The sequence below is a fragment of the Idiotropiscis lumnitzeri genome, chromosome 2, assembly GCF_059441095.1.
Source record: "Idiotropiscis lumnitzeri isolate Australia: NSW breed Sydney's pygmy pipehorse chromosome 2, RoL_Ilum_1.0, whole genome shotgun sequence".
NCBI lineage: Eukaryota > Metazoa > Chordata > Actinopteri > Syngnathiformes > Syngnathidae > Idiotropiscis > Idiotropiscis lumnitzeri.
In genome coordinates this window covers 4,671,527-4,697,100 of record NC_142392.1, presented here as the reverse complement: position 1 = coordinate 4,697,100, position 25,574 = coordinate 4,671,527, and the positions used below count along the sequence as shown (strand labels likewise).

The 25,574-nt window shown below is 45.0% G+C and overlaps 1 protein-coding gene across 1 annotated transcript; it reads right to left on the bottom strand.

Moving 5' to 3' along the window:
* Window positions 1-1,397: 1,397 nt before the first annotated feature.
* LOC148341370 (semaphorin-3aa-like) lies at window positions 1,398-25,002 on the bottom strand. The gene is made up of 17 exons (XM_088282825.1): window positions 24,449-25,002; window positions 14,221-14,381; window positions 12,695-12,757; window positions 9,299-9,418; window positions 9,135-9,225; window positions 8,946-9,065; window positions 7,370-7,512; window positions 7,045-7,159; window positions 6,895-6,964; window positions 5,486-5,630; window positions 4,794-5,013; window positions 4,624-4,715; window positions 4,508-4,549; window positions 3,607-3,764; window positions 2,918-2,985; window positions 2,655-2,818; window positions 1,398-2,577 (listed from the first exon to the last, which is right to left on the bottom strand). Exons 1-17 carry the CDS (start codon window positions 24,552-24,554, stop codon window positions 1,933-1,935), a joined length of 2,523 nt encoding a protein of 840 aa, XP_088138951.1. The 5' UTR covers window positions 24,555-25,002; the 3' UTR covers window positions 1,398-1,932.
* Window positions 25,003-25,574: the final 572 nt, after the last annotated feature.

Below are 25,574 nucleotides of genomic sequence, written 5' to 3'. Positions count from 1 at the left end.
GTGCCGTACAACTGTAACTCGGTCTCACACTAGTGACGTCACTCCGCGACACCTCAGTGGTGTGTCAACGCGTAACCAAACAATTATTTTAATATTACAACAAACTGGACGCAATTGCGCCATAGAGCCACCAGAGGGCCACATTGCAACGTTATCTCGCGTTATGGTCCTTAACTAACACATTCCAACTGGAAGGCAATTCCTGAACTAGTTTGAATCAGGGCAGCATTTAACACGTCAATCGCCGCTAACTGGACGCAGTTGCGCCTTAGAGCCATCAGAGGGCAACATTGCAACGTTATCGCGCGTTGTGGTCCTAAAGTAATACATTATTTCCTACTGGAAGGCAATTCCTGAACTGGTTTGAATCAGAGTTGCATTTTACACGTCAATTGCCGCCAACTGGACGCAGTTGCGCCATAGAGCCACAAGATGGCAACATTGCAACGTGATTTCGGGTTGTGGTCCTTAACTAACACATTCCAACTGGAAGGCAATTCCTAAACTAGTTTGAATCGTATCATATTACTATATAGCGGAAGAATAAGTGCAAAAACCGACACTTTTATTTTTGTAACAGGGATGTTTATTTAGACAACCGAATGCATGCCATAAAGAATTGTGTTACAGCAGCTGCAGTCACTTTCAGTGTATCAACTGAAAAGTGAATTAGGAATACACGAAACGTCTTTTAATTTTCCGGGGGGGGGTTGGCCAGCTCATTATGTTGTTATTAACAACATCACAGTTGTTGGCATTTGAAGGGAAGTGTCACACAAAACACTCAGACAGTCAAAAAAAAAAAAAAAAGATGCACGTACTGTAGGCAGCATTCACATGCAATATTACATGTCTCCTCGGGCTGAACATGAACATTTGTCTGCACTAAATCTTACAGAGATTCACAGCTAGAACTGATTTTCTTAGTGGGGGGTATCTTACATGTAAATGAATGATGCACATGGATGTAGAAGAAAAAAAATACTGAAAATAAAACTAAATTGTGCTTATCGTCGCTAGGCTTTCTTTATATTCATCTATCTACGCTGTAATTCAATCCCGAAAATAAATCCTCGTTGTAATTACTGCCCGTTGGTCCAAATATTTTTTTTTAACTGCCGTTTCCCCCCAATACGCTGACGAGCCCCACCCCAAAAATAGCATAATATAAAAAAATAAATGCAACCCTTTCACAAAACGAGCAATAAATAAAGATCACATGGTGTTTTCTGTACGGTATATACACACAGAGAGAAAGTTGTCGCATATACTGTATGTACACTAAACAAGTGTGAGTTGCGGATGTAAATAAGTTACACAGAGGGGACAATGAGACCATTGCAGTCATGTAGTGTGGCTGATATAAAAAGAAAAAAATGTTTCAGGTAGGTTGTAAAAAAAAAAAAAAAAAAAACAACAACAGAAGCCTATAAAATAAGTAGCTTATTTAACACATGGCTGGACAACAACATGCACGATGCTTCCCACTGCATGTGATGCGTTAATGGCGACACGGAAGCTTCTTTTGCTCCTTTGCAAAACGACAGTTTGTTTGCGCTCCGTGGGCGTCGCATGCTCGAGTCCTGCGGAGAATGTGCTGCTCCGTTTTTTTTTTTTTTTTTTAATTCCGGAATTGTCCACCGTCTTCCCGTCTGGAACCGCGTTTAAGTGTGGGCTAGCTTTATGTATGTACAAGGAGGCGCAAAAGTGTCCGCCGAGCCGTATCCATGGCAACCGGCTACGTCCTCACACGCTTTGCCGCTGCTAATATTCACAGCTCGTGTGCATTTCGTGACGTGCGTGTGTGCGTGTGTCGGAGTATGGCGAGGTCACTGAATCTTACACTGGAGATGCAATCTACAGAATGTGTGTGCATGTGTGTGTGTGTGTGCTTGTCTTTGTGCTTCTTTTGGTGTGTTTGATCCCACCCCCTCAAACGCTCCTTGGGGGTCTTTGCAGCTCGTGGGTTCTCCTGTTGCGTCCCTTCTTGTTGTCCTGCATGCGACGCCACTTGGCGGCATGCTGGACCCCCGCTCGGGCCGCCGCCTGCCCTTTCGGACCGCTTTGCGTTTTGGGTTGGTTCTTGGGCGTCTGGACGCTCAGCATACCGAGGCCGGCTTGACTTTTCTGGTTCTCTGCGCCGGTTTGGAGCCAAGCTTTACCCTGCGGGGCGCCAGCCTGCAACCTTTGCGCATTGGGAGCCAAAGCTTTGGGCCGCGGCGGCGGGCTCGCTTGGCCGTTGCCGTTGGGCGCCTTCGCCTTCTTGGGCTTTCGCTCTTTCTTCCAAACACGGTCGCAGAACTCCTCCACGCTGTTGAGGTCCGGATGATCCAGCAAGGATAGGAAATCCCGGTACCACACGCGCTGCTTGCCGGTGGGCGGCGCCCCGGCCGCGGGCGACCCAGGGAGGATGTCGCCCAGTTTGTGGGCGGGGATGACTTGCAGGGTGAGACGCAGCAGAGGCTGGATGAAGCCGTGCTCCACCGCCTGGCAGTGGTACACGCCCGTGTCCGACTGGGACAGACTGCGGATGAGCAAGCCCTGATCCGTCCGCAGAACCCGGTCGTCCATCTTGATCTAAAAATACACCACAGAGAATTTTTTTTTTTACAATGTAGAAATAAACACAAACACCTTCAAAATCAGACGCACACCTCATGCTTGCGATCGCCGCCGGACGTCTGCAGCTGCCAGTAGACGAGCGCTCGCTGAGACTTGGGGCTGCACTCCAGGAACATGCTGCTGTTCTCCACGCCATAGACCGCGCGGTCCTCCACGCCGCCGCCACCGACGCCGCCGCCCAGGCCGTCAACGTCATCTGATGGGAAGTCAACATTAGACCAGAAGAAACGGCAAACTGTGGTTTTTTTTTTAATTTCTTATTTTTTTACTAATTATTTTTATTTTTTCTACAAACCGTGATGCTGAAGATCCGAGCACTGGGAAAGTGGATCTCCATTCCTGATGTCCTGCCGTCTAGTGCGCCTGTGACGACAAAACAGTCAGTTTAATCCTGTACTGCTGCTATTCAGCCGCTAGGGGGCAATCTTACTCAATACACGTGAACGCGTCATCTCCACCCAGCCTCCGCTGCTAAACTACTTGTGCGAAATGGAGGCTGAACTTAATCACCGCAAACCTTCAGTGGCCTCTGATGAGCCATTTCCACGAGAGTCGCCTTTCTTTTTCCTTTTTTTAAACGGCAATCGCGAGAAATGTCATCGTCAAGCTTTTACCGCACCGTTCCTGTTCCTCTCGTAAAAAAATGGAAAGGAAGGGTGAGCCAAAGGTGAGGGGAATAAAGCGAGAGTTGCTCTGAAGGGGGACGACTGCACCCCCCCCCCCATTGGGATCATTACTGGACTTCAGAGCCAAAAAAGTCCATGTTGAGTTGAAAATTCGAAGGGGTACCGCTACACTTGCACACATTGTGTCTTCTATGGCTCCATCTGCTTCTCATTGTTAAATATTTGCAGGGTAGAAAAATGTTAGGATGCTCCTGCGTATTGTCCCGACACCTAATTACAAGTACCAAGATGTTCTGGCCGTGCTTTTTTTTTTTTTTTTTGTACTGATAACTCCCAGGTGTGACGACCAAAGCGGTACCTTTTGGCGGTGGGGAAGTATCTGGAGCACTCGGAGCCGTCCCAGGCGCAGTACGGGTCCCGGGCCAGGCAGCACTCGGCGCAAGCCTTCCCGTACACCTCGCAGCGGTGCAGCGACATCTGCGACACGCCCAGCGACGAGCCCAAATACAATTGTTGCTGTGGGATGAAGGAAGAAAAATGATGCGTGAGAGTGTAGAAGTATTGAAGTATTTTTTGCAATATTTAAGCAAAATGAATTAAACATTAAAGCAAACTATCAGGAAAAAAAATGTTTGGGGATTATTTGGTGGAAATGTGTAATAGGAGGTTATAAACGCCCAAAATGCTTTTTATCAAAATGGCCGACTTCCTGTTCAATTCCATGCTTGGGTCCTAGAGAGTTTTCCAAGCGTCTTGCCATGATCGGCATGTCTAGCCAATTTTGCGTCCATGGCTGATTTTGATTTGTGCTTTCAATGCACCTTTTTCATGATTTTTTTTTTTTTTATTGGGCGTGGTTCCTTGGTCTTGTTATGATTGACATGTCAAGCCAATTTCGGGTCGAGCCGTGAAACTGGTGACGGGGGCTGATTTATTTTTTTTTTTTTTCCCCTCACTTTCCAAGGTCCCGTTTCACAGAATTCACACCCCATAACGGCTGCTTCGAACAAAAATGGCCAACTTCCTGTTTATATATCCATGAGACTTTAGGGCACGTCCGAGCAATTTCACAGCGATCGCTTGGACACTCCAGGCTGGTACTCAAAATTAAAAAAAAAAAAAAATTGTGCGTCCTGTTATGATATGCACGGTTTGTCCAGCCAATTTCATGTCAGTTGGTGAAACAAGTATTTCTTTCAGACATTTTAAGTCGGATTCTTGATGGAATTGGCGCTCCACTCTGACTTTGTGGAATTTACCTGTTTGGTTGACAACTCCATCGCGGTGATGGTGGTCGGCTCCTGAATTAAAATAATACACATAGTCATCGAATCGGCTCAGGTTCTTAACAATAATGATTATTTCCGAATCGTACCCTGAAGACGGTCATTTCCTCCAACACGACCTCCTCCAGGTCATGCCAACTCTCCCTGGGGATGGTCACCACCTTGAGAACAGTGCCCACATCTGCAAAGAAATAATTGATCGATAACAACCCCCATCGGCGTTATCGTCACGATTTGTTAACATAAGGGTCGGTCGTACCCGTGCCGATGAACATGACGTCGTATTGGCCATCCTCGGCCTCCACGCGATCCACCACCAGCTGCGAGAACTGGTAGTCCACATCGGTGCGCACCATGATGGGCCGCCCGCCGATGGGGTGCACAGGGTTGTACATGGCCGGGTGGCCCCGGGCGAACGTGATCACGTCGTCCGGGAGGTCTTTGGTGGAGTCGAAGCCACCGAACGTCTTGCTTGGGCACTGTTGGCCAGACGCCGGAAGAAAATCAGCTTTTTTTTTAAAAAATTTATATTTTTGGAGTTTCAGGAGTCAGATTATGAATTTTTTGTAGACTAATCACATTTAGCACACATGATTGTAATTTGGCCATTTTCTGACATATGGATATATTTCATACTCTTATTAATTAACACAAAAGTGGACAAAAATGTTTACATAAAAATATAGTTGCACCTTTGATTCATTAACACAGTCATTCTAATTTAATTTCTAAAATTATTTGAAGTTAAAAATTTTAAATGATGAGGTATTTTTTTTTTTGCCACTAGGTGGCATTCGCGTTACAATTTGGTGACGGGCACCATTTGTTTTCCTTTTCAAATCAAGCGGAACTTGTGCCATTGAGAGCTCTAGAAATTTAGTTGAATGACTTTGAAACCTTGGTCTTATGTACAAAAATCTATGTTCAAGTTCTAGTGGACGTGACACTCACAGTTCCAGGTCGGGGGTAGGGCACCCTGCCTTGGAAGGGCACCCACTGGTATGTGGGTCCGTCCCTGTGGGCGTAGGGGCCCAGGAATACCCTCCGGATGTCGGCCATGTTGTACATGCACACCGCCGAGCCTTTGAAGATGTTGCTGCGGGGGGGGGGGGAAGAAACCACAAGTGAGTACAGGAGACGGCGACCAAGCAAGTACAGCCTCGGAACGTCTCTGATTGCTTCCAGTTTTTTTTTGTTTTTTTTAAACAGGAATTTTGGCTTGGGACGTCGCTTTCCAGAGCATCCCTGGAAGTCGCGCCGGTGGCTTCCACTTGCTCCAGAAACCCGTGAGATCAATCAATCTTATAAAAAAAAAATTTAAAAAAAAAGTGGAAGCGCTCCTTTGAGAATTTACGACCCGTCCCAGGTTATCCAAAAGGCACCGCTCCTTGGAACCGGAATATTCCAAATGTGGGATATTCCTGCGGACGTGGCACGGTCGCACCACGTTCATCCATCAAATTTCGACGTCAGACGGCGGGAACGCAAACGTTCCAGCGTTGTTCTTTTGTTTCCAAGTTGCGTCCGACTAATTAGGCGAGTGCGCGTCGAGTCGGCAAGATGAATGGACGTCCGCTCCGGGGCTGGTAATTCAACAGAAATTCAATTAACCAAAAGGACGCGGCGGCGCCTTTGCTTGAGAGGAACATCTGTTTGTGCAGAAATTCCATCTCGCACATATGCAATTGCATTCTCAACACACACACACACTCACTCAAACATTGATCCGTCAATGGCGGCGCCCCATTAAGCAGCCATATTAAAAGAAGCTGTGCTCTATTCATCTCGGGGAAACTAGCCGCTTCGAAAACCAATTAAGTCTCTTGTACTCCCCGATGTCCCTTAATTGAATGTAATGCGTGCTTTTGTGTGTGCGCGTGTGTGTGTGTGTGTGTTTGTGCGGCTTGACCACTCAGCTTGAATACAAGCCAGGAAATTGATAAAAGCCGTCCGCCGCCGCCATAGTTCCATTGAGACACGTTGTATCATTAGCGGTGTCTGACGGTGAAGTGTTTGGATTCGTGTTTCTGACATATGCAAATGAGGTATCATCACGGTAAGTGCACGCAGATGCGGCATTTGGGTCGTAATCTGATTGGGGGGATAAAACGGGGCAGGTAAAACGGGTTCTCTCCGAATGTGAGTGGATTACGGGTGAGGAGCGCCGTCTGGGAATTTGTTACAAGAAGGATGTGGAATGGGGACAGAGAACAGGAGAATTGTCAGCTCCGACTGGTTGCCTAGCAACACGTCAACAAATGAAATATTGCAGGAAGGAGTTAAAGGTTTTTGTTCAGTGAAAATTTGGCGAAAAGGGTTCCTCAAGACAACATATAGAGGAGGCGATCTGGAACGTATACCTCGATGTGGTGAAAACGGCGTAGATGAGCGGATTCTTGGGGTCTTTGGAGCTCATGAGGAAAACGTCCTCTGAAAAAGGCAAAACAAGGACGCGGAAATGTTATCTTCGAGAACTTCGCCAAGTGCCTTGGAGTCCGGGGGAAACTCACGTAGCTCATCGAAGTGCGTGTCGATGCCGTTGACGCCCGGCACGGAACACGTGAGCCGGGCCTTGAGGAAGGTGGTCCACTTGTTGACCAGGCTGCGGTGGCCTCCCATGTCATTCTGCAGACCACGAGACAAAGTTTCATGCTGACACTCCCCCAAAAAATTTTCATCTTGAAATTTGATTACCATTCATGGAATGACGCAAAATTAAAAACGTTTGTTTTAGAGTCTGAGTTAAATCAAGGAAAAACCGAACATGCCATTCGACTTCAGTCCCAAGAACTGAAACGTTCCCGCAGAACCTGAAACAGTTTTTGGTTTTGTTACCTTACACAGTTGTCCTATCCGGGCAATGGTGGCCTTCCCCGTGTGCTCTCCGTCCATCGCGTTCTCTTTGAAGAACAGGAAGAGCTTGTCGTCCTCGGGGTTGTCGCTCTCCGGGACCAAGTGGATGCCGACGAATCTCGGGTCTAAACGCGGCGGCGGGGAGGGGGGGGTGATGGTGAACAAAAGCAGCCGTTAGAAGGAGTCAAACAAAGCCACCTCTGTTCCACGGACGCAGTTCACCTTCATTTACACCTCGGAAAGTGATCCCCCAAGATATCCCGCGCTCTAAACTGCGCATCCAAACCACATCCACTCAAAGACACATGGTTCTGATTGCGCCGTGCACCATCGATTTTAAGAGTGAGAGGAAATCAGAGCCCAGATTTCCGCTTGTAAGCGGCAAGAAAAAAAAAACAAAAAAAAAAAACAACGGCGTCACGCGCTGGAGTGAAACAAGCGGTGCCATGTTACGCCTTTCAGGGAATTCAGAGGAGCTGTGAAAAAGGACGGGCGGGAGAGCGGCGGACCCTTCAAGTGGGACGTGGATTTATAAGCCCCTGCTGGAGGCAGGTGCGAGACCTCTGCGATGAATCAACGCCTCGCACGCCCCCGTAGCGAATATGCGCCATTAAATCGACACTTTCATAAATTACGGGCGCAGGTCGCGCGGTTCGCTGCGTGGAATTACAAACTGGGGAGGACGCGGCATGCAGAGAGGCATATTACACAATGGAATACTTTTTACGTTTTTTACGTGGAGCTTGATAGAGAGAGAGAGAGAAAGAGAGAGAGAGAGAGAAAGCGAGAGACAGAGGTAGAGAGAAAGAGAGAGAGAGAGAGAGATACAGAGAGAAAGAGACAGAGAGAGAGAAAAAGTAAGGCAGAGAGAAAGAGAGATACACAGAGAGAGAGAGAGAGTGAGAGAGAGAGAAAGGGAGAGAAAGAGAGAGAGAGAGTAAGCGAGAGTCAGAGGGAGAGAAAGAGGGAGAGAAAAAGAGAGGCAGAGAGAAAGAGAGATACAGAGAGAGAGAGAGAGAGAGAGAAAGAGAGAGAGGGATTCAGAGAGAGAGCGAAAGCGAGAGAGAGAGAGAGAGAGAGAGAAACAGAGAGAAAGAGAGCGAGAGACTCCATAAAGGCATAAAGCGGACCTTTTTTATGATCCATATTTTTATTTTCAGCACCTGTAGTTAGACCAATACTCCCCCCCCCCCCCTTGTGACACACGAAGCCCTCGATGATAAATGCCAAATCGAATATCCTCTACTTTCGTAATCCCCACCATTACAAGGTGAAAGATGGATGGGGGATTAACGTCAGGACAATATGTCATCAGTGGTGCGGAGGCTTCTGGAGTGTCTGATTGTTGAAGGCAGAAGAAGAAGAAGAAGTGGAATTTGACTCCACAACAGGAAAACAGCTGAGAGTGGATTAGCAGTGTGGGAAAGCAAAAGGATTGGGGGGGGGCGAAGGGGGACGGCCGGCTCGACTCGAGGGAAAGGTCCTCTCGAGTCCAACGTGATGCTGAAAGATAGCGCTCAAGAATCCTGATGGCGGCGTCCGTTGCCCGTTTGCTTACCGTTGAGCCACCTCGAGTCGTGCTGCTCCGTCCTGACGGGATGGTGATCCCCCAGCGTTCGGAAAATGGCAAAGTCCCGCCCCATGAAGTCGGCCGACGTGCCCGAGTAGAGCTCCCCGTCTGGCGGGGTGGGGAAAAGTTAGGAACGTCGCAGGTTGCAGCGGGCACAGTCGGAAAATCGGGACTCACCGATCAGGAGCGACGCCGAGAGCATCTTGGGGTCGTAAGGGCTTTTCCCGCGACCGTTCTCGAAATGCGAGGCGAGCCGGAAGATGTTGTCCTGTTGAAGTAACGAGTCCAGCTGTCGATGAACAGATTCAATGCCGCCGACTATTTTTTTCTGATTGTAGTACCTCGGCTTTCTTGCCCATTTCCAGGTAAGAGCAGATAGGATGGAAGGCTCCGGTGCCGCAGACAAATAAGTGCGTCTGGTTGTAGGGTTGGAGCACGCGGATGAAGTTCGAGCACTCTTTCTGGAAAAGACGCAAACAGGGAACATTTGAAACTTTTTAGAGTAAATCGTAAAAAAATATCTTCTCGGAAAACGATACGGAGGCTAATTGAGACGAGCGTCGCGTTTGAAAACGGAGCCCAACCGAACAGGAAGAGGCCCGGAACACTCTCAGGTGGGATTCCGTTCAAAAGGGGGTTGATTTTTCCAAGAAAGAAATTTCCGCTCCCTTTTTAAGCAATTCCCACCTGTGAGAGAAATCAGGCAAATCCGCTTCTGATCGGGAATGTTCCACATGTTGGGGGTATTTGGCAAATAGAGACATTCCCAACGGCGCAAGGCCGTTTAGCGCCATGCTAATCAGGAACGAGGAACGTTATTAATGGACACATGTGTTCAAGACATTCAGTTTCGACTTATTTGCCCTCGTTTATGAAAACATAACATCTGTCATTTAAATATAGACAGACAGCCGCCTTAGCTTTGCATGAACGTTAGCAACGGTCTCCCGAAATGGTAATAGAATCTGACCGCATGGCCCGTTTGTTTAAACTGCAAAAGAACGGCTTCGGGGGGGTACGTGTGGAGACAGAACACTTTGAACCGCAGTCGCCTCATGTTAGCGTTGGACAGAACAAGGCTAACTTTGCTGCAACACCAAAAGGGTGTTAGCTGCGTTTCAATAGCGGAAATTTATCCTTGTACATCATACCAATTACTTTCAACTAAAACTTTTCGAGGGGGACAGATAAATTAATCCTTTAGATCAGGCGTGGGCAAACTATGGTCTGGGGGCCACATGCGGCCCGTTAAACGTTTTAATCTGGCCCGCCGAACTTGAAAAAAATGAAATGACTATACCTTGTTAATGTTTTATTTCCTAAATACTGTGGTGTGTCAAAGACATATTTTTTGTTGAAAATTTGACAAAAGTTCAACTTTTAGATGGACTCAATGTATTAGTATGAAAAGAAAATGTTTTTTTTTTTAGCTAACTGGATGCGAAACCAAGATTGCTAATCGTTTAGCTTTGTGTCCATATTTTTAAGATAATCGCTATAGATCGTTATAACTTTTTATGTTATTAATTATTCTTTTGATGGGATTTTTTGGGGGGGATGGACAGAAAAGATCAGCATTGGAAAGAAATCTTTTGTCATTTAGCTATGAGGCTAAATGGAAGCTAGCCACAGGTCAAAGTACAGATGTAGAAATGAAACAAAAAGAAACTACAAGATAAGACTTTTATGACATTTTTACTAGCGACTAGCGCGCTAAACGTTTGGCCAGTTCGCCCAGAGGGCCACTGCTGAAATCTTACTTGATGAATTGTGGCTGACCTCATCCGTGCACGTACGTACGGTCTATACGCTGCCCGCTTAATGAGTTCCCCCTCTGTGTTTCCTACAGCACACGACATCATTCTCACGCCGTCGTTTAAACGTCAAACCTCCCCCCGGTGCGCTCATAGTCGACCCCTCTTAAAATTTGACAGGGCTGTCTTCGGGTTGGACTCATTAGCGACGTGGGAGGCGGTCGTGTCATCAGTGAACACCATAAACGAGGATAAAAGACGGCAGATATGTTTGGCTAAATTAAAGTTTGTCTCAATAAAATCATTTAAATGGAAGTGAATTAAGTGATTTTTTTTTTGTGTGTGTAATTACAATGTAACGCATCAAATCCACGGTTATGAACTCGTCGATATTTTTTTTGGGGGGGGGGGCACTATTCCCAAAAGAACTATTCCACTATTTTTATTGGGAATTTCAAATCGTCGTGGAATAACTCGACAGTAAATGAAAATGACCCATTAAGGGAATAATTTTGTATATATTGGGATGAGCCGACTCCATTTTCCACAGCTGTTCCGTGCGAACCGTGGGCTGCTGCAAGTTTGCCCCGGTGGAGGATTGTTTTTGGAAAAGTGTGAACATGGTGAGTATTGTCCCGACGGGCGCCTGGTGCGTTCCGCTCCATCTGCTCCCGCTGGCCGCCTCTCAAGGGTAAACATTTTGCGGCGGCGGCGGCGGCACGCAAACGCCTCATCGCTTTGCTAACAGAGGTGAGCATTGAAGCCCGATGTAACGGCGGATGACGTGCGATCCAGGCGTGAAATTAAGACCGCGTCCGGCGAGAGCGAGAGGAGCTATCCAAACACACGACGCAAACAAAGCCAGCGCCAGTAAATGTGTTGGTCAAACTCGCGAGTGGAATAACACACTCCCACTTGAAACAAAGCATAGATATATAAATACACTCAAACAAAAGTAATAAATAATCTGTGTGGGAGCGCTTGCGTGCGACGTCCTCTTGTCATTTAAATACTGACAAACATGTTTTGGCGCGCTGGATTTAAACACACCACATCACTCGTGACACATGAATGAATTATACGTACATTCACAGATCAGATACGCGTCAAAAGTACTTGGCATATATGACGTAATAAAAATGAAAATATATCGTTTAACTGGTAGCATAATTAACGTGTTTGCTACAATTAATTTTCTGAAAACAGACTAAAGGTTGGATTTGTTATTGGTGTGGAATGTTTAATTTTTTATTCCCCAAAATTGAATCAAATAAAAACAGATCCTTCCAAAATCTACACTTATCAGCCACTTCATTATTAATTTAATTTTTTTTTATTCATATTTTTTCGGAATAAACATTTTTGCCCAGAAAATGCTCACTGGCCCCTTTTTATATGATTAGTGGGACATTTTTTTTCTCGGAATTAAAATAAAAAATATAATTTTTCTATTATTTTATATATATATCTTTTATTATTATTATTTATTATTTTTCTGGCCGCATCACTTTACATATTTTCTTTTCACAAAAAATAAAAAAAAATCCACAATAAAACGCTCACCTCCTTATGATTTGTACAATTGTGATTATCATTTTCAATTAAAATTAAAAAAAGGAAATTTTCCAAAATATAAACTCTTTTTTCTTTACATTTCATTTTTATTCTGACTATTCTTATCTTTTTTTAATTCCCGCAAAACATACACTGAACGGACTCTTTATGAGGCACACCTGCACATTAATATGATCAAATGGAAGAAAAATTTTTACCGACGGTCAATGCCACGATTAACAGTAAGCATTTTTGTAAAGGCCTCATCTTATTTGTCATTGGAATATGTGCGAAAACGCCTAATGCCGCGTCCCGTGAGTGGACTTCAAAGTCCAAATGAAAGCGAGTGAATGAGAAGGCAAAACACGGAGCAGACGTATCATTGCGGTCGCCAAAAGAAGCAAAAAAAAAAAAAAAAAAACGACTTACCCCGAGGTCCTTCCCCGCCCACTTGCACTCGTCCCGCTTGGAGGGGGTGGCGGGCCACGCGATCTGAGCAAATGACAAGGTGCACAAAGTCACTCGGCGCCCAAAGTGGAAGGGAAAAAAAAAAGGAGAGAGAGACAAGAAGGGGTGGAAAGAGGGAGCGCTTGAATGTTTCATGAAACAGGAACGCCGTGAGTCACGTTTCTATAATTCAAGAAACATTTTGGAGTTTAATCTGAGCTAGTTTCTTTTCGGTCTGACCTCAGAAATATCTTTCACACACCCAAGTCGTGTATGTACGGCATATATGGTTCTTATTAAGTCCCTATACACAAGTGTAACATATGGACGCACTTTTCTGTCGTCTGACGTGAGAACGGACGAGCGGGCGAGAGCTTTGGAAGAGACAATACACAAAGTATGAATAATGCATTCAAATTGTTCTCTTGGCAAATCCATATGTGCGCACATGAATTATAAACAGATTATAAACAGGCCGCGAGTGAGACGTTCGCTGACTCTTTATGTACTTAGAGGAATGTACAATTGTTCGCACATGGCCTAGCATGTTAGCATAGCGCAGCTAAGTGTGTTAACGCATTCAATCCGTATATATACGTAGACTTATATATACGTTTTCAAAATTGTAGTCCAGGCTCCCAAAGACGTATTTATACGTCTTATCCTTTTGCGTCAGAGCTCCGTGTTTTTATATCTTCAGAAAACAAAATTCTGCAGGCCTTGCAAAATCAGTCAAAATCCAGAAAAAAATCGTTATGCAATGTCTTTTTTTTTTTTAAATATAAAAAAATGTCAAAAAATATAATTTCGGTAAAAGAAAAATGTATAAAAACTAATTTAATGGAATTAAATCTGAATAATAAATTTTTAGCATTTAGAAAAATACCAGGAAGCAAGGAAACATGCTTATCCGCCAAGACATATATTGTTTATCATCTGTGAAGAATGACTAATATGACTGCATCTTATTGAGAATTTGTGACTGTCTCCCTCCAGTATATGCGAATAACTTTTTCTTTTTACTTATACTATATGCTTATGTTGAGTTACGTGGCCTGCGTTCACATGTCACATTGAAGACATTTCATCCCCGCCATCAGCTGAGTCGGGAATTTGCATTGCAAATTTCTGGACCCGCCTAATCACTGCTTTCAAATTGTAATGACGCCCAGATGAGAACTAGAAAGCGGGTGGAAAGTACACTCTTTTCATTCCTCTGCTCATCAGCGTGGAGCCTGCAGGCAAAAAAAAAAAAAAAAAAGTGGCGGTCCCATCTACTCTGGTCTCAAATCAGATAAAAAAAAAAAAAAAAAGTCTGTTAATCTCCAGCAGGTGGGCTAATGGAATTATGGAGGAAGCGGAAGAGACTTTAAAGCTCAAATCATCTTCCCGCGCTGAAATTAAAATAACTGTCGAAATCTGTTCCAGCCGAACTAAAAAATTTTGTCATATTTGAATCCAAATCTTAACCCGTCTACGGTGTCAGCATTAACCTAGCAGACTTGTACCTGCTTGTGGTCTCTGTTGATGTTGACGAGGTCGAAGGAGAAAATGTGGTCCTCGGCGCCGACCAGCAGCCGACCTCGCTCTTCGTCCAGCAGGAATGTGTCGTAGCCGGAACTGTTGGCTAACCCGGCGAAGTTCACCAAGTTGCTGGACTCTAACATCTCTGGAAACAGAGAAGAAGTAGTAGGACATTTTAGGAAAAAACAGAAAAGTCCAAAATGTAATTTTGGAGCCTCAATATTGTTCTTTCCGACATTAGCCTTCAATCACACTGTTGTGTGACATGTTTTATTCCACGCACAGCAAGACAGGTACGGCGCGCCACATGCGGCGTGAACGTCCCAGCAAGTCCCAATCAGGGTTCAGTGTGTTCATCTGTGTGATTGGTTGAATAATTCATATGCAATCATTGTGTGTGTGTGTGTGTAAACGTGGTATTATGTAAATGAAGACAAAGCAGAGCGTGACTGAATGCTCCATGTGACACTACATCATTACATGGCATTCAATTAACATTTAAAAGACGAGGCCGGCCGAGCGTGGGGAGGATTTGGTGAACAAAAGACAGCTGCAGACACAATAAATGAATGTCGTGGATGCAAATGGGAGCAGGAGGAAACGATGCATCAGCGGTTTTAATAGACTTAATAACTCGTTCTGTAATATACTACACTTGGTTCAACACTGAGATGATGTATTTGAAATAATGTTTTATTTTTAATCATTATTTTTTTAATCATATTTCCTAGTGAGGATACGCAGTTAAGAAAATGGATGTGTGGATGAATTATATATATATATATATATATATATATATATATATAAAATCCTTTCATTAAAATAATGTCTCGTTGTTTTACGACCGTAAAAATATTTTGGCTCCACCATCAATACAAATGACAGGTAAAAATATTGACTCGCTCGTGTCTCCAGCGACGATCAAAGTCTTGGTGCGTTCCAAAACCAAAATATCAAGGATGCATGTTCCCGTATTGACATCACATGCTTTGGCGTGTAAGCTTTGTGAAATTTGGTTGAGCTATTTTTTCCATTTACGGGCATTGCCGGCTTTGATGTCGCCGCCACCAACATCGCTGAGCAGGGCTGCTATTGCGCGCGGTGCTTTGGTAAACACGGAAAATATTGCCAATTACGTTAGCATTAGCAGTTTGAGGTTCACAATGAGTATTTTTTTCCTGCCAAATATCAGAATGGGCTTCAACCTAAAAAATAAATTAATTAATGAAAAAAAAAAAAAAAGAAAAAAAAAAACAGCTAAATCGGTCGGGCCTGAGTTGTCTTTGTTTTTTGTTTTTTTTATTATTAAAAAGAAAAACATGAAAAAAATGTGAGTTCAATGTTTTTCACAGGACAGTAATCAAAAAAAAAATCCAAATAATTTATTTTTTATTCTCAAATTGCCTGACTGCGAACCAAACTTGGTTAGTCGCCACGCTCTCCGATGTCAAAAATTAAAAACTTTGAGCTTAGCAGCATAGACCAAACAGCATTTTATTCCGCAACTAAACAGCATCCATCATCATCAGCGTCGCGTATGAAAGACACACACACACCCCCACACACATATTTCCACACAAGTTTTTTGTCCACCGGATGGCCGCGTGATTGACGGGCCGCTATAGGAGCCATCTGCGCCCACTAGGACATGTGCGTCCACATCACATGAAGCGACCACAAAGACGACCATGGAGGAGGTGCATCACACCGGAAAGGTGCTCGCAGCTCATACGTGTGTGCGTGTGTGGAGGCATGAATGTGTGTGTATGAAGGTTTGTCCTCCACCGCAGATGGCTTGAGCGCATGTGTGTGGGCTTGTGTGCGATTGTGGCTTTTTGTCCCACAATGGACATTCCATGCGCACCGACACTCATCTGAAGGACGCTGTGGTCATTGATGTACACGCACACAACGTACACACACACGCACACACACACACACAGGAAATGAGTCGGGGAGAGGAAGTGTAAGGAAATGCCATTTCCAGTCAACGGAACCCGAGGAGGTCGTCTTAGGTTTCACGAAGGGAGAGATGCGGCAGGAAGTGGGAGTGGCACATGTTATCGCCATCCAATAAAAGAAAGCACTTAAGTCCAAATTTTGTGATTTAAAAAAAAAAAAAAAAGTATTTTTCAAATAAACAGACTTCGTATACAGGCTAACAAATAGTGTCGATGTTGCAGTGTTGATATCCCTTTAGGCCGCAAACATTTAAAGTTAATACTCACATGCATATATTATTTATCCTCTGCAAAAAAATGACTAATATTACTAATATAACTATCAGGATGTACAAATTATTTCGATACAATTCATTTAATTGTCTATCACCGTAAAATTGCTGGGATCTAGTTTGTGTGTGTGTGGGTGTGTGTGTGTCTTGGGGGGAAAGGAGGCGACCTCCAACTTAAACACGGACACGCTCGTTTGGACGCCGCGCACTCCACTAAAGTTTCGCAACACAAGACTCGTACATGCTCTCTTGCGCATGTTTACAAACACACTTGGTCGTGTGTGTGTGTGTTGTACGGAGTGGAGTGTGTGGAAAAGAAAAGAGAAAAAAGCCGTAGCAAAACATATGTTGTTTCATTGTTATATTCTCAAAACACGCACTTGACCGAAGAGGAAACAATGAATTGACATCGCGCGTGTGGAGGAGCGTCCATTTGTCAAGCAGGCGTCGACACCCACACGCCGCACAGTAATGGAAGAGAAGCCACGGGCGTTATTTGATTTTTTTTTTTTTTTTTTTTCATGACGTCGGAGGAGCTCAGCTGTGTGAGTGCGAGTGTGCTTGTGTGGAACGGCAGAGTGTGTTTAATGCAACACCTTCACGTTACTGTACACTATACAAACACGTGTGTCACTATATATATATATATATATATATATATATATATATATATATATATTTATATATATATATATATATATATTTTTTTTTTAATATTTTTTAAAAATTTATTTAATTTGTTTCCTTCTTGAAATAGAAACTTTATTGTAATAATTTTTTACTTTTTTTACCCCCAGAAATTGAACATTATTCATATCACTTCTTACAATGATGTTTTTAATATTGTGAAATTCTAAAGAAAATTGCATGATCATTTTTGGAACGCTGACCATATAAATTTTTTTAAAGTCGGAATATGAAATATTTTTCGGAATTTTTGGATGATATCCTTTTTGTTTATATTTATTCACTCAGAATTGTTATCACGCCAAAGCCTATTTGCATAACTGCCCAAGTCATTTATAATCTAAAATAAAAATATGGATCACCAGGTCATGGAGTCTTTTTATTTGTGAAATTTCTGTCAATATTTATAAAAAAAAAGAAAAAAAAAAACAAAAAAACATTGGCAGTTATGCTATTAGAATAACAAAACTATTATATGGGCGATTTGTAAAATCACAAGTTGTGCGAATCAAAGGGAGTGTGTTGATGAGGATGGGGGGGGGGGAGTTGTCGACCTTCACGCGTGATTTGAACGTTGTAAAAGCAAAGATGTGTGGTTCTTGTACGTTTTGCTTGGCGTGTTCCAACCTCGGCCTCAGAACTCCACCCTTTCCCCTTTCTTCTTAGCGTGTGTTCGCCCAGGCTTCGACCTCAAAACGCAGGTGCGGCAAGGCGGGAAACGCGTGGTAAACGTGCTCGGCGCTCCACAATGTGTTCAAATATTATCCTAAGCTCAAGGATATCCACAGAAAGTTCTCCTGCCTCTCTGGCTTTTCTTCTTTGCTCCTTTCCCACGAGAGCACAGTAGCAGGTGTGGGCCTGTTGCCGCGGCGACGCAGGGAACAAAACAACCTGGTGTCAGGTACAAAGACGACTGTTTGCACATAACTCTCGCCTCGGCCGTCACATTTCGAATGGTTCTCATATTTTCGGAGCGTTGGACTTTGCGAGAGCGTTGCGAGCAGCTCAAGTGTGTGCCGAATGTCGGCGTGGCTAAACGGCGAGCTCTCTCTCATCGGCGCTGGAGTGGTTGGACGAGTGAAGAGCGGAACAAAAGAAGGAGCATCAAGTGAAAGGTTCGGACACCCCGGCGACATATTTGGATCAGGTTTGCGAACACACTGTTAAAAATAAGTGCAGAGGTAGAATAACATTGGTAGGAAAAAAATATTCAATAAATTTTCTTTCATGCCCTCTCTTAATATTTGTTTACAATCATATTAATTTACTAGATGCAAAATAAACGGCAAATCAATTTCCAGTCCCGCAAAAACTTTTTAAAATGTCTTTCCCAAAGAATTATATTTTTTCGATTCAATTTTACATTTATTTATTTCATTATGTAACATGTTTTGCCTTTCATTGTTAGTTTTTTTTATACAATATTTTTTTTGTCCTTTTTATGTTTCATTTAACACGTTTATAAAACGCTTTTCATATACAAGGTAACTCAATGTGCTTGACAAAATATTTTATTCATTGTCTGCCATTTTCAGACTATCCTTTAACCTACCAAGTAAAAAAAATAAAATAAAATATATATATATATATATATATATATATATATATATATATATAGAGAGAGAGAGAGAGAGAGAGAGAGAGAGAGAGAGAGAGAGAGAGATTTATATCAATACATTCCAACGATGGAATGACTGGATTAATTACAATAAAAGGTTTCCTTCATCTTTTTCCCCTCAAGTTGAGAGGTGTTCCTAATATTCCGTCCATTGCCATATTCATGGAACGATCAAAATATAAGGAACACCACCGTCGTTACAGTTCAGCAGCAAAATGTTTCACGCTGCACCAAGCATTAGTCGACGAGCCAAATATGGGCGACTGAGGCAAACCGAGAGACGAGAGCACGCACAGACACACACACGTTCGAAATAGTGGTTGAATATGGAAGCTTTTGATTAGTGCGTCTCCTCCTGTCACTGCGCGGCGGGACCACAGCGAGCGCGCCGACCACAGACAGGCTAGAGGCCCGGTGGCGCCCACCGCAGCGAGCCCACACGTGCATGCCGCTAAACGTTCATGCGACATGCACGCTCTCTGCTTCACATTTAACACACACACTCACACACTCACAGATGGGGTTTGTATGCAAATGCCGGCGTGGCGTGGAGCTGCTCTGCAGATGAATCAAACGCGGACGTTGCGGTTACAAGCGCGGTCGCGTGTGTCTGCTTCGTGTCGCCGCTGACATTTTATTCCAGACTAATGAGGCGAGGCAGTGGAAAGCGAGAGAGCAAAGTGCGGACGGCAAACAATGCCGGTCACCCCCCCAATGAGACAAAATAGAAACACGCGCCAATTAATTCAGCCTGGAAACACAAGAAAACCTCGAAAGTTCAACATCAGACTCCGATACCGGTTTTGCGGAAATAACGTATAATTGGGTGGGCACACGTCTCAAGGACTCGTGGCCAAAATTGCACAGGAAGTCGGACATTTTGGTTTCAAGCACCCATTCTGAGGAAGGGCTCAGACCTTGATGGAAAGTTGAGTTAAAAAAATAAAAATAAAACACTGAGCACCATGGAATTTGGTGGACTCATCTACATTGGAAGAACGCACCAAAAAGTCTCAATGACCCAGAAAATTGACATTGTGGTTTGAAGTACCAATTTTTTTTGCGAATTACAGAGTTTGTACTTTGTTCGAACATTTGGAGAGGGGGGGTGGTTTATTTCAATAGAGCCGTCTACCATGACACAATACACGAAAAAGACTCAAGGACCCATGTCTAAAATAATACAGGAAGACAGCCATTTTGGTTTGAAGCAGTCATTTTGAGCAAAGGTAAGGAAAAAAAAAAAAAAGTGTCATCAAGTGGCAGGAAACTCGGTGGAGCCATTTGTCTTGACGGGATGTACAAAAATGTCTTAAGGAGCTGGGCCCTAAATTCAACAGGGAAACTTCCATTTTGGTTTAAAGCAGCCTGTCTCATTAAATGAATAATCTATGCAAAAATTCAGCCCATGACACCAGTTTTACCGAGCAACACAAAATTTGGTGAACCCAACTAGCAAGACGATGTACAAAAAAAGTCTCAAATTTAACAGGAAGATTCTTTTGGTTTTGCAGCACCCATTTCTTAGCTCATACTTTTACTCGGGAGTTCGTCCAACTGAGGTCCAATCGGAAGCAGGTATGAACCCCAAACTGTGATGCTTCTTTTCCTGCGCTACCTAAGGTGGTCCCGCATAGAATCAAAGTTTGACGACAGAGTCAAGTCCACGTGTTGTGTCTCAGTCCATCGTCCACTAATTTGTAACCCGATTCGACTGGGATTGAGCGGTGTGCCCTCCTCTCCTCTGTGACTGACGAGCCTTAGCAGGTGGGAGCACCCCTTCATACCCGCGGTTCGGCAAATCTGCACCTCAGCTGTAACCCGAGCCACTCACGGCAGATGCAAAGACAGCGGCGAGGTGGATCGGTTCCCCTTTGCCTTCTCCGAGCGACTTGGCGGGTGGCGTCATTCCTCAGCGGCTAGGGCCAGCCCACATCCTGATCCTTGATGCAAATCTGCACTATTCAAACAGTCTAGACAAACAGTATTGTTTGTGAGGGACCACAACAATCCAACCAGACTACATGCAAGAAATCACAATGCAACTTTGATATTTTGTATACATGAGTGAATAAAGACAAGCAAATCATTCCCTGTGGACAAAAATAAAACATATCGGTTATTTTCCAAATGATGCGCTTCCAGAGGATTCCACATTGCATCTCTTAGTCACTGCGAGTAGATTCTTGTAGAATGTGTGGCACGTAGGACGTCTGCACACGCTCGCCAAACACGCACGAGTGAATCAGAGTGGGACTGTGATATATTTGGGTTTAACACATGAGCACGCGGGTTTGGTGTCGACTTGTGGAATGTGTAAAAAATGAGGGTCGCTCAAGATGACAGTCGAGCATATCGAGGAGACAGAATGCAAAACATGCTTGAAGACGGCGGGATTGTGGTCCGTGCGGAGGAGGTCTGACATGGAGGCCCGCGTCTGCAAAGTTGGCGAGTGTGGAGAACACCTTGTAATTATCCACATCCGACAGGGTAGGTTGGACGTACGAGACAGACAGAAGATGCTCGCTGATGAGCCGACATCCCAAAACGTACGCGAGACTCCTTTGGGGCCGATGAGGACACAATCATCGAGACTGGCTTATTATGGAGTCCAGACTACAGTGAATGCGGTTCCACACCGAGTCTATTTGAAGCGCTGGAAGACCATTGCAGATTCCCAGACTTCTTCACTTCACAGCGGAGTCCATAATTACGCAAGATGACAGAAATTATCAGGTTCCCAAATGGTTTTAGACTTAGGATCACTTGGGGGTCACTCTGCTTTTCTATCACGCACATATTCACGGCTCGACCAGTAGGAGTCAGTGTTGCTCCTGGTGGCTGCCCGCAGTTGAAGTGGATTGCGCAGGCATTGTGTTGTGGAATGCATGAGTGCGTCGAACCGTGGGAGCGAAGCATTGTGCTCGTAGAAGCATCCGTGCGCGACGAGAAGTCACCGACAGAAAGTAATGATCCACTTTTCGAGACAGGGAGCAAACAAGAAGATTTGAAGTCCGAATTTTGTCCAAATACCGCAAAGTGGATGGAGTGAGATATCCCGCCGTTGGAGGAGTTAGCGCTTCAAAATTGTTCACAAGGCTGCTTCCACAAATTTTTAGTATGTCGACCACCCGAACGTGAAGGAGTTAAGCTCTGAGCCGGCTTTCCTTTCCATCCTCCGTCCTAACCTACCCATTACTAATTACAGCAGGAAACCCGTGATTATGGTTTACAATGCTCAAGACGACCTCCAATTGGAGTTGGCTTCATCATTTCACCTCACCTATGTACTTGTCAGTAGAAGTAAAAGTATTTGTTGCATAAGGAGAGAAAATCATTAACTCCTGCAAGCTTCCACTCTGAGAAGCCAGGCCATTTTTTTTTTGTCCACTGTCCCAACTGGCCCCTGAAATCATTCACTCTGCACTTGCCGCGCCAGCTGTCACGCGAGGCCTCATTTTATCTGCCGGCCATTCTGCGCGGCCAACTGCACGCTGGTCGCCGTGTCTTTTCCACTCGAGCTAAATCAGAGATATAGTCCGACTCCGTGAAACGGTGTTGTCGTCCGGCTCTCCCCTTTGAGGAGGCTTCCTCGTGTGCTGGCTTGTTTATTTGACAGTCCCAAAATCACAGGCCCCGCTTGTTCCGTCCACCGCGCAGAGGCGTCACTCAGCACCCGTGTGGTCGTCGCGCTCGAGAGGATTCCGCCTTGTCGTTTATTTGACTTAATTACTATGCAGGGAGAGGGGTTGAGTGACACCTCACTCCACGGCCAGTCTCCCTTCCGTCTGTGACGGTCTTGCTGCCAATTCCTGCCCACAACCTTCCTTCCAGTAACCGTGACAGGCATCAAGAGCGCCTTGAGGCACCTGTAGGGCTCGAGACACAAAACGAGCGGCGATGCACACAATCAACGACAGATTTGTTGGCAGATGCATCCGCACACAACCAGGTGTCTAATTATAAGACCGGACACATTTTACTCGCTAAAAAAATATAAAGGAAAGTCACGGAGGGTGTCGAGTCCCATTGCTCGTAAACAAAGAGGTTATGCTCTCTAATTCATCACTCGTGCACTTAATACAGATACTGGATGACAGCCTATTTCTCTTGAGTAGCTGTCAGGGAAGCATTCGAGCATTCTTCACACAGATGGCTGAGAGAGGGATGACATTTTTCCCATCACGCCTGCAGGCCGGCCCCCACTACGGCACCCAGGGGAGGTCTGACTCGGATCAGGTGAGTCCTGGCAGATTTATTCGTGTCCTCCGAGATGCACGCATGAAGCCGTTCATTCTTCAGCTTTCCAGGCTTTGGTTGCCCAGGTAACGCTTCATGTACATCCCTACCGTCCGCAACTGATCACCGCTACTTCCTTTCTTCTCTTCTAATCAAGCCGCACAGACGTCAACTTTGGCGACCGCCCACTTTGCACCACCCGCGATTATTTCGACTCCATATATGTCGCCACCTCGTCTCGGCCTACGCCAAAAGGCTGAGAATTGGGACCCATGAGCAGGGTCAGACTGGACACAAACTGTGATAATGGGAAATATATCACACCAAAATTACAACCTGGGCTTCGTCGGAAGGATGAAACATGTCATACAGCAGGCCACTAAACATAAGTTACAGCAAACAAGTCGGCCAAAGATAGAACATCAATTAGAGTGGCAAACATCACATTCACCCCCTTCACAAGATTTCTAAATATATTTCTCAACTCCAGCAAAATTATCCGCGGGACCAAAGCTTTGGTCTGCGCAGTCAAGCACACAAGGGAACCTTCCACCACAAAGTCCTGTTGTCACTTGCAAATTGACGGCGATTGATCATAAATTTTGCCGAGAGAACGTTTTACGAGTCAGACTAAAATAGGGCCCACACTCTCCGTTGGCCACTTTGGATCGTGTTTTAGGGCGCGAACCACAACAGCCTCCCTCCCAAGCTCCCAAAAGTATGCCGAAAATGTTATTATTCCGAGCGAAGAGGAAAAGTTTGCTATTAGAAAGAGTCGGATTTAGCGGGAGGGTGGAGGCACGAGGACGGAAGAAATGGCACTCTGCAGTCCCCCCTGAAAATAACACGGCGGGAGCCAATGACATGTTTGCCGTGTACGTCCAAAAATGTACACATGAACCACTCAACATTCAAAATAAAACTTCTGTAAACATATTTATTCAAATCTCCGCTTCCATTTTGGACACAGCTTAAAGAAATGCTCTGTGTCAAAACTGAAGCCCCTCACCCAACCCATACCTTATTTGACAGTAGATTATGGGACAGAAGCCATTAAAACAGAGGCTCTACTGGCTATCCGGGCCACTTAACAGGGCTGCAGAGTGGGGACATGGGCCAATATATACATTTAACTTCAGGCGAGAGCTCTACCTCGGCATATGGAACCAATCTGGACATTTGTAACGTGAATAGCAAATTGTAAGCAAAGGAGAGGGAAAGTAACAGAGAAGTTAATCGGAGATGCGTTTGGAGGCAACCGGTGACTTAAATAGCCATGCAAAATTAGAGGAGAAAAAAAAATCCTTGTGAGCAAAAAATAGATGAAAAGAATGAAAGAGTGCCCGCGGGCAAGAAAAAGAGACTAGATGAGCCTTGCTCTGCCCAAGTCTCACATTGCCCAGGCGACTGGAGGGTGAAACGAGAATGGGCTTACCCTTGTATGACAGCTTTAGCCTGGGTACATTGTGCTTGGGCTCCAGTCCACTTCCCGGCTGCAGCGCCCCGCACAGCAGCACCACAAAGCCTAACAGGTAATCCATGGCGCTGGAGTGCTGCCGGCTGGCCTCCAGACCAGGGGGCACTCACAGCCCTACCAGCGCCCCAAGACGAGTGGTTCCGGGGGGCAGAGCGACAAGCCCGGAGAATCGCTCTCACCCTGCACGGAAAGTGAAGGTTCCGGGGAAGGGGAAGAATCCAAGGGGTGATTCCTTTATCTTAAGAATGTTGGGCAGTTTGAGGTGGGGTGCAGCTCACATGGCTCTCCGTATGGAGGTCCAGAAGGTAGTCCCTGTGGTGATCAGTCTACTCCCCAGGTGAGGTCTCAGCAATAAGATGCCGGACGCTTGAGAATGAGTTGAAGTGCCAAAATGTGTCAAGAGAATGCTGTCTTATATTCCGGATATATATTTTTTTTTTGTTTCCTACTCAGTCTTCTCTCTTTTTCCCTACGATCAGACACTGGCGGCAACCCTCTAATCCTGGCGTGGAGCTCCAGCAGACTGCTGGGGAGAGAGAGAGAAAGAGAGCTAGGGGAGGGGAGGGGAGCGAGAGATGGGAGAGAGAGCAACGGGGGCGGGATAACTTGACGATGAAACACTAACATGAATCGCGTTCTCATCTGCCCACATTTTCTCATCTTTTTTGTTTCAGTTATTACATGCTCAGCATTTTTTTTTTAAAGGGATTTTATTTTTAGTGATACCTCTGGACCTCTGCAATGTACTCTGCATGAGAATTTCACGGCTCAATATTAGAAGTTTTATCAAATTTCTTTGATGATTCTGTTTTCCAGTGGCTTGTGAGCCGGTAGTGCAGTCTGGTTCAGATACCGTCTCTGGGAAAGCCGTTCACAGGGGGTCAGCAAAACCAACACCCACCAACGTCCCTGCAGGTGGTTGGTTTGCCTGTGCGTATGTGTGTGTGTGGGCACCTCCTGCTTCCTTCCCGTGCGGTGGGGGTGGATGGTTGGCTTGCAGTGTTGAGGTGATAAAAGCTTTGATAAACATGCGTGCTGATGTGTCAACATGCACACCTCGAGGCAGTCTAAAGAAAACAATGCT

What these genes read in the sequence shown, in the direction of transcription:
- LOC148341370 (XM_088282825.1), bottom strand. Translation starts at nt 24,554, where the DNA reads ATGGATTACCTGTTAGGCTTTGTGGTGCTGCTGTGCGGGGCGCTGCAG. An exon ending in GGGCGGGGAAGGACCTCGGG is followed by an intron (nt 9,419 to 12,694) that starts GTAAGTCGTTTT and finishes CGTCTTTTCCAG; the next exon opens with AAAGAGTGCTCGAACTTCAT. An exon ending in CTCGGCGTCGCTCCTGATCG is followed by an intron (nt 9,066 to 9,134) that starts GTGAGTCCCGAT and finishes CCACCCCGCCAG; the next exon opens with ACGGGGAGCTCTACTCGGGC.